The 10,370-nt window shown below is 22.4% G+C and overlaps 2 protein-coding genes across 2 annotated transcripts in view; one reads left to right on the plus strand and one right to left on the minus strand.

Annotated features, from left to right (window-relative positions):
- The window catches only part of LOC128963577 (uncharacterized), a 1,408-nt gene extending 550 nt beyond the window's left edge, over positions 1-858 (plus strand). Inside the window, exons 2-3 of the mRNA XM_054310093.1 lie at positions 1-778; positions 855-858. The exon at positions 1-778 is cut by the window's left edge and continues 387 nt beyond it. Of these exons, the coding sequence (XP_054166068.1) occupies positions 1-778; positions 855-858 (782 nt within the window). The remainder of the gene's footprint in view (positions 779-854) is intronic.
- A 6,355-nt stretch (positions 859-7,213) lies between these two features.
- LOC128963172 (2-Hydroxyacid oxidase 1-like) lies at positions 7,214-9,752 on the minus strand. Its single transcript, XM_054309670.1, has 6 exons — positions 9,427-9,752; positions 9,241-9,278; positions 8,151-8,680; positions 7,956-8,039; positions 7,483-7,557; positions 7,214-7,378 (listed from the first exon to the last, which is right to left on the minus strand). Exons 1-6 carry the CDS (start codon positions 9,675-9,677, stop codon positions 7,214-7,216), a joined length of 1,143 nt encoding a protein of 380 aa, XP_054165645.1. The 5' UTR covers positions 9,678-9,752.
- Positions 9,753-10,370: the final 618 nt, after the last annotated feature.

Consider the following 10,370-nt stretch of genomic DNA (forward strand, 5'->3'; position numbering starts at 1 on the left):
CTACTACAACAAATAGTACCATGGTAATGCTAATTAAATCGTCAATTGGTACACCCTATCTAATTATAGGTATATTACATATTGTGTGCAGTCTAGTTATGATGATAATATTTGCCATTAGACCGTACGTGCCACGTGTTGGTGTTGTTGTTTGCAAAAATAATCATGCTAATAATAATAATCATAATTTAATTAGCAAGCTAAAATTACTATATAAACAATTTATACTGGATCTGGCACCCGATAAGCTAACCTGTCTACTAACACTACTGTCATCGACACTGTTACTAATAGCTATAGGTACTATGTCCTCAATAAACATATATTATCCAAAATTTGTCCAACTATACAGTGGTCTACCGATACAAACGGCTGCCTTTATGACAACTGGCCTCAGCGTAGGCATAGCTGTTGCACAGTTACTGTGTATTGTTGTGACCAAATATCTTAAGCAACCCATAGCCATACTGATACCGGCAATGATCGTAATGCTTGTGGCATCGGTAGCTACACTACCAGTGTTTTGTGACTACAACAACACAACCACCACCACCACCACCAGTGAACTGGTGTTGTGGTCGACAACCATACTGTATGGTCTCGGGTTTGGTCCAGTAGTCGGCTGTCTATATAATCTAATTGAACTATCGGCACCGGTAACCAATTTGACTGGTGCCCTGGTCACCCTAATGGCCAATATTGGTAATATTGTATGGATTTCTGTGCTAACTGATTGGTTGCCTAACTGGCCAATTAGTTATGTCTATTTGAATATTTTGTCGACAATTGTATCATTAATTATATTAACTATAATATGTATATTATTGAAACTAAAATCAACTAACAAATATCAGCTAGCTAATAATAATAATAATAATAATAATAATAATATCAATAATAGTACTAATGATATTGAATTGAATAATTTTTTAAATAATTAATTATTTTTATTTTATAAATATGTTAAACAATTCTAGTAAATATATAATTTGTAAATAATTTTTTTTAAAAAAATTATATTAAATTTGTTTATATAAATTTGTTTTAACAATAATATTACAAAATAAATATTTATTATGACTACTACTATTTCTACTAAATATTTAAAATAATAATAATTTTATGTCTATCATTAATGATAGACATAAATGATTTTGCATTTTTTTTGAAAAAATAATAATTTACAATCACATGTAATATATTATTACAAAAAAAAACATATTAATATTATTAAATGTTTATTATTTGTTAAGTATTTTTACATTAATTAATTTATTTTCAAATAATAGTTAGGATAATAATCGCAATAACAATAATAATAATAAATCAGTAATTTAAAAAAATAATAAATTTATACAAAAATTATGCCACAAAATGATTCAATTGTCTACAAATATATACTATCGATAACATTATATATTTGCATGTTTTTAATGGTATGTAATTTTATATTATTGCCTCAAATTTTTTTTTTCATATAATATAATAATTAATATTTTTATTTCTACCAATTAATTATGTTTAATATAATAACAACAATTTTTGTTGTAATTAATAATAATAATAATAATAATTAGCAAATACCGCAAGTAATGTTCGGGGTCACACTAACCGATTTGACCTATATATATAAAACTCAGCTAGATGAACTAATTAGTTCAATTAGTCTAGCACAATTTCCATTATTATTATGTGGCATATGTAAGTTTGAATAAAATAAAAATAATTAATTTAATACTTAAATTAAAATTATTTGTTTGTTTGTTTGTTTTGTTTTTAGTTAATCTATTAGCCCGTCGACTAAACAAACAGCTAATATGTTCACTGTTAATGTTGGGCACCGGTATTACTATAGTATTGTTGCCCCGGTTATCTAGTCTAACCGATCTAAAAATCACCTATACCATATTTAATTTTGCCAATATTGGCAACATAATGATGATAAACATGTGGCTTGTAGAGATATGGGCCCATGATTGCGGACCCTATGTACAGGTGCTACGTTTGATGAGCACACTGGCCGGTATAGTGGCACCGGTGATAGTTGAACCATATTTATCGAAAACATTGATTATAGATACCAGTGCTCAAAATGATACAAATAGTAATAGTAGTAGTAGTAGTAGTAATAGCACCAGTAGCACCATGGTAGAATCATCAATTGGTATACCCTATCTGATTATCGGTATTATAATTATCATGGGTAGTATAGCTATAATGGCTACTAAATTATTTCAAACTACTACTACCTGTACTACTACTACTAAACAGCATGTAGTAGCACGTGGTGGCACGCGCGCAATTATTAGCACCAACAACAATAGACTAAAACAAAATAATAATAATAATTGTCTAATAACCTGGCTTAAATCAATGTCTAGACAATTGAAATCTGACCTGGCACCTGATAAGTTAACATTATCGATGATATTATTATCAATAGCAATGTTAGCCTTGATGACATCGACCATGGTCAATTTATTTATATATTATCCAAAATTTTTACAACTATATACCGGGGGTATTATTACACCACAAACGGCCGCATTTATAACCACAACACTATACATTAGTATAGCTTTGGCACAGTTACTATCGATAATAGTTAGTAGCAAATATCTGGGACCGGTAGCCATACTTGTACCTACCATGCTAATAGTATTGCTAGCATCGGTAGTTACCTTGTTAATTACCAGTGATGGCACCCACCAATGGTTGGTATGGTTGACTGCCATACTATTTGGTTTAGGTTTCGGCCCAGTTATCGGTTGTCTGTATAATCTGGTAGCACTGGCCTCTAGCAAACTAACCGATTTGTTGGCTGCCCTGGTTACCATGACGATCAACAGTCTATGTCTAATATCGGTTATCGTACTGTCCCAATTGATACCTACCTGTCCAGCTAGCTATGTCTACTGGACAATGGCCAGCACTGGTATATCGTTGATTTTGTTATTGATTTTCAATAGATTGTTAAAATTGAAAACTAATAGATATCACCTAGCTAATACTAATAGTAATGATAATACTACTAATAATACTAATACTAATAATGATATTGATTTAGATATTTATTAACAAATAAAATAATTATATTTATTTATTATTATTTTTTTTTATTAAAAATTGAGAAGTATTCAAATAGTCATAGAAATAATATTAAAGTAAAATTATTATTTTTTTTTGTAGTTAAATAAATTATTATTTTTAATATTAATTTAATTTGATTTACTGTATATTATATTGTATTTATTTTTAGTAGATATTTAATATTTTACATTAAAAATAGTCAAATTTTGTTTATTTTAATTAATGAGAAAAATAGTTAAATATTATTAATGATGATGTTATATGAAGTTAGTATGAATATTGAATTTTATTATTATTATTATTATTATTATTTATTATTAAAAATTAAATAAGTTAAAGTATTATACTTTATAATAAACTTATGATAATACAATATTTTCATAATAATTATTAAAAATTAAAACTTACTTAAATAAACAATATTGATAAATGTTTATTAAGTTTTATTTTTTACAAAAATTAAAATTAAAAACTACTACTACTACTACACATATAAAACTGTTAAGTTAATATAAAACTATTTAAACATTTAATTGTTAATCATTAAATTTTATTTAAGTTGTTTATAATAATACTTGATATAATAAATATCAAACTAAAATTTACTGTAAAATTATTTACAATAGTTTTTTTAAATTTATTTTTAAATAACTTATATAACAAACTGTTAATTATTTTTTGTGTGTTTATTATTTGACTATAAAAGTTGATTGATTATTTTATTATATGGCTATTTACAGTCGTTTAAACTGTAATTATTAATAAAAAATTTATAACAATATAAACAATTTATTTAAACAAAACAAAAATATTTTTTTATCAACAACTAATAAAATAAATTTTAGTTATTTATTATTAAAGGACATAATAGTTGCTAGATTTTAAAATTTATAATTTAACTAGGTGCGGCAACATTTAAACTAAACTAAATAAAATAATTAAAATTTATAGCTAGTTTTAAAATAAAGATAATTTTATTTTTGTTGCTGATAATTAAAAAAAATAAAATAAATATTAGCATTATTTTTTTGTATTAATATACAGTATATATCTATAGCTACTATATTAGTAATATATCAATAAATTTATATATATATTATAATAAAATATATTTTATACAATTTATACTGAATTAAGTGCTCTATAAATTGATTTTGACTGTGATTTTATTGATTTTTATTTTTGTTAAAATGTAAAATTCAAATCACGTAAATATATACTGTTTTTTAAATAGTTTTTTATTGCCCAAAAAAATGGTTAGCAATTTATTTATTTAATAAATGTAGCAATATTTATATAGACTATATATTTATCATTAAATGTTTAAATCTACTTAAACTTAAAAAATTTTAATTGATTTTTTTTTGTTTGAAATATAAGTAGCAGTTTTAATATAGCAATTATATGTTTATTATCAATTACTTCAAATATATTATATACACTTAAATATATTTGATTTATTTATTTAATAACTATCACATAATTATCACTTATAAAAAAATTTCTACTTTTTCTATAGAGTCGTAAAAAAATTATTTAAACTTAAACTTTATATAAGGTTATAAAACATTGAAATTTTTAGTTATACTACTGTATATATACAGTATATATATATATTGTTTATCAATGTAAATATCAATAAATTTAAATATATTTTTTTCTAAAAAATTGTTTTATATCACGATTTTATAGTTCAATTAAAGTTACATATGTTTCACAAAAAATAAAAATGTAATGAATATTAAAATAATTTTTTACTTCTATATGTCATTTAGATTAATATGAGATAATTATTATTAAAATAGAAATATATATATATATATATATATATATATATATATATTTCTCTAATATAACTGATATCAACAAAAAAAAATATTTTTTAATTTAAAATATGAAATATATATTAAAAAATATTTTTTACATTTATATTTATGTATTTGATAATTACTTTAGATAAGTGTTTGTTACATAATATTTATAAGTAAATCAAAAAATTGTGTGAGTGTTTAACTAAATACTAATTGCGATAATAATCTTAAAAAAAATATTAATATTTTATATTTATATAGATATCTTTTACAGATAACTATAGTATATAATATTAAATGACATAATAAAATAAAATAATTCATAACTTATATTTGAAAATTATAAGATTTTTTTTTAAAAAAAAACTTATGTTAGGATTAATATAAAATTAAAAGTTAATATAAATATTTTTTTATTTTATTAAAACTATTATTAAGCATATATTTATTTTATTTTTTATAATTATTTTGGCAAAAATATTAAGAAACTTTATAATTAAATAAAGTTTATATAGTTTTATGTCTAATAATTTATTTTCAAAAAAATATCTACAATGAGATACATTATAATGAAAAATCTATTGTTGTTTTAAGTAAACATTTATTTTTTAAAAACTATTAATTATTACATTTTATAAATTACATTGAATTTGATATATTAATTACTTTTAAAAAATGTTTTGTTAATTATAATAAATACTAACTAATAATAATAGTGCAAACAATGCAGTATTTTATTAATTAATTAAATTTATTTATTTTTAACAAACAAAAAATAATTGTATACAATGTATGTTGAATTATATGTTGAAATAAAACTAATTATTATATACTAATAATAATAATAACAATATTATTATTATTCACTGGAAAAACAATGTAATTATTTGTTTCAAAATTTTTATTCAAAACAAAAACGTGTAATTGTTTTACTAAAATTTCACTAAAAGTTTATTATAAAAAAATATATATAAATATAACAGTAATAATAATATCAACAAAAAAAATTAGTGATAATAATCGCTGAAAATATTTTTTTTATTTAAAAATTTATTTTTAAACAAAAAAATAAATTCCCGGAACCGTTATGTAAGACACATATCACATACCAGTGCTTATATGTTATTCAATGTCATAAAAATAGTCATCGAGCGCCGTTAGATTTTTTTTTGTGGACAGTTATCTATTAATATAAATCTTTTAAATGTCTAAATAATTTACATACCAGTGCTCGCTCTCTAGGCTCCGGTATTTTGTGTGTGTGTGTGTGACTCATTATCTTATATACATATCAAATAAGTACTGTCACATCAAATAATACTCACCCACTCACACACACACACACACTCATTGAAAAGTTAATTTAACACATAATTACCGGTTAGGACTTGATGTGAAAAATATTTTTTTTTTTACATAAAAATAACTTAATATTTAGTAATAAAGATATAATTAGTAAGATTTTATTTGTTTGTTTTTTTTGGTAACTTTTTTTTATAATAAAATTTTTTTAATATTAGTTTTTATTAGAAAAGTTTTATATTTATATATTAATTATTATTATTATTATTTAACAATTAATTTTTTGAAATTTGATTTAGTGATTTATTTATTTGATTTATTTTTTTAAAACTATTATAATAAGTAATGTAGAAATGTTACATTTATATTTTCATTATTTTAAGTTAAAAATTGATTAATTTTTTTTAGTTTTATATATAAAACAAACTGTAAAATTATTTAAATAGAAAAACTATTACTTTATTTATTAATTTAACTCATAAATTATTAGCATACGTTTGGATATTAAATTATTTAAATATAATACAAATATTTTCAATCAATAATTTTTTTTAATATTATATTTTTTAACTTTATAAATATTCATAAATATATAATTTAAATTTAGTAAAATTTGGCAGCAAATATTTTAGTTAAATATTAGATAATAAATTTACATAATTTTTTTATTTTAATACTAAATAAAATAAAATATCTTTATCATTATAATAGATTTTATTTTTTAATTTACTACTTATTAATAATTAATAATTAATAATTTTTCATTTAATTTGATTTATTACATTTTTTCTGTTAAATTTTAAATTTATTATTATTTTATTATTATTATTTTTTTATTATTATTTTATTATTATTATTATTACCAACAATAACAACAAAAATCAATAATTAAATTAAAATATAGAATATTATATAATAATAATAATTATAAAAAAAATTATTAATTATATAAAATATTATATAATAATTTTTGTTTAATTATATAAAATATATTTTTAAAATTAAAATAATTACAATTGTGATCTATAATAATTTTCTGATACTACCAATGGTGACGATGATGATGTTGTTGATTGGTTAGCTATATCGGTAACGGTAGATAAACCTGACAGTGCCATTGCCATATCCAGTTCCTGCTTGAGTATTGAAAATACTTTTTCCACACCAGATTGACCCTTATTTAATAATAATAATAATAATAATAATAATATAAAATAAGTTATATAATTAGCCATATATATTTTGTATATATAAATTGGTAGATATATACTGTACTTACATCATAGGCCAGTCCCCATAGTATAGGACGTCCAATAAATACGGCTCTGGCACCCAATGCCAGTGCTTTAAGGACCTGTATGCGTGTTTGTTGTTGTTAATTGTGATTGAATAGTTTTAATTATATAAATAATTTATTTGATTATTGATAACTAAAATCTAAGTTAATATAAAATTTTTAATAGTTATTAACTAAGCATATATATATTGTTATTGAATTTACTATATATATACCGATAATGATTTCAAAATGCTATTAGTATTAGTAATAATACTAATAATATATAAGTTTTTTTTGTTGATTAATTGATTCATAGCTTATCTATGATAAAAAAAATTCAATAATCACTTAAACAAATATATAAACTGTTTATACTGTATATTAATTACAAAGAAAACTATAATATATATTTTTTTCAAAAAAAATACTAAAATAAAAATAGTAATAATATATTAAACTATTTTTTTGCTTACATCGGTTCCGGTTCGTACCCCACCATCCAAATAGACTTCGCATCTATTTTGTACAGCCTTTACCACTTCAGGCAGTGCCTCAATCTATCCAAACAAACAAAAAAAAGACATTAGAGTTGGGAGGGGTAGGAAGGGGGTAACGGTTATCTATTTATCTATAGTATCAAATAAGACTACTAATAATAATTAACTGACAGTTGCGGGAACACCATCCAATTGTCGGGCACCGTGATTTGAAACTAGTATAGCTGAACAACCATATTTCAGGGCTAACAGTGCATCCTCTCGTGTTAGTACACCTTTGACTACTATAGGCAATCGGGTGATCGACCGGAGCCACCGAAGGTCTTTCCATTCAATGGACGGATCAAACAGCGACTGTGCGTATTCACTCAGTCCTGACTGGCCATCTGTTGGCCGGTTTTGTATGGCATCCGATGCCTGAGCACCGGCCACAAAGTTGGCCATACGCAAGTGTGGCGGCAAACAAAAACCGTTACGCGAATCGGCCAATCGATGGCCAAACATTGGCGTATCGACGGTCAGTACGAGTGCACCGAAACCCGATCGTTCGGCCCGTTCGACCAGCTGTCGGGTAACCTCCCGGTCCCTATAGATGTACAATTGAAACCATTTCATCGCTACACTGGCCTCGGCGGCCACCTCTTCAATACTTGATGTCGATATTGTACTCAATATCATAATTGTGTCCATTGTTTCGCACGCTATATATATATATATATATAATTTAATATTAATAAAAAATAATTTTAATAAAACTAATAGTAGTAGTAGTAGTAGTAATAGTAGTTATTATTGTTATTATTATTAAATATATTTATTATTGAAAATAATTGATTGATTAAAATTAATATTTAAATATATATTAATATTTTTAGTACAGTATATTCTGATAATTATAATAATAATAATATTATTAAATTGATTGATTTGTTTAATTATTAAAAATTATCAACAACAAAAAAAAACTATAATTTTTCAATTGATAACTAATTATTTATATATATTATTATATTGTATATTATAAGTTAATATAGTTGATTGGCAACCAATTTGTTTTAAACTATTTTCATAATATTATTAATTAAAAAAAAATTAAAGTAATCATAGACTAAAATAACTAAATATTTTAGTTTATATATTTTTGATATACCAATAAATACTACTAAAAACTTTTTTAGTGTAAATAAGTATTACAACACTAATACTAATAATTTATATATAATAATAATTATTATTAATTAATTATTATTTCATTAAAAACCTTTAGCAGTGGCTAACTCTCCCATTGGATGAGCCATTCTGTAAAAATAAAAATTTTTAATTAAAATATTTATTAAAAATACCCAAAAAAAATAACTATAAAAAACTATTATTGAAAAAAACATACAAACAAACAATAGATATACTAATTACTTGGGGGGGGGGGGGGGTTATACTGTATACATACTTTTGCATTGCCGACGGCGATGCACACACTGGCGCAGCTATGGGTTGACCTAAAACGGTTGTCCTCAGCGACCGTTGGCTAACATCCCGCAAAAATCGGGGCCGAATCCTAAGTCTGGCAAATGCCCGACGATTTTCGGCCAATGTTTGCTCATCGTTAGCACCGCTCCGGTAGTAATCGGCAACCGATTTGTTTAGGTTGTCCAATGCGTACCGTTCAATGTCGTCAATACAGACTACTTGAGGTTTCATTTTTTTTTATATAATTAGTTGTTGTTGTTGTTGGTGTTGATTGTATTATTAGTGTTGTTGTTTAAAAATTAATAATTTTTTAACAACAAAAATAAATTTAAAACTAAATGATTTAATTTCATATATAAATATATACTATATATTTGTTTTTCAAATACGATATCTAATATCAGTTAATATAAGTTTTTTTGTGGGTATTAATCGCTTATTTTTATCACATTTTATTTTATTAATAATAAAAGTATTTAGTATCTATATATATACAGTATATATATATATATATATATATATATATATATATATATATATATATATATATATATATATATTTGTTTATAATAATACTCTATAATTTTATTTAATATCATATATTAAATATATCGATATATTAATGTAAATATCAATTACTGGTTAATATCACATTTTTTTTCTATTAAAATTAATTATCAATAAATATTTACACAAAAAAAATTAACTAATATTTTGAGTGTGTGTGTAAAACATTTATTATATTTTTTTTAATATATTTTTTTTGAATAAATTTTAATTAAATTAAAAAAGTTATTAGTAGTTTAAGATGATATATTAAAAATAAATAAATAATTGATTCATCATGATAACTTTGTAATATTGTCTGTATATATAACTAATAAAACTAATTTAATAAAATATTTTTAATAATGATTTTTTTTA

Source organism: Oppia nitens, unplaced genomic scaffold (genome assembly GCF_028296485.1).
Source record: "Oppia nitens isolate AA-2021 unplaced genomic scaffold, nextdenovo-longstitch-racon4-pilon3 scaffold15_pilon_pilon_pilon, whole genome shotgun sequence".
Classification (NCBI taxonomy): Eukaryota; Metazoa; Arthropoda; class Arachnida; order Sarcoptiformes; family Oppiidae; genus Oppia; species Oppia nitens.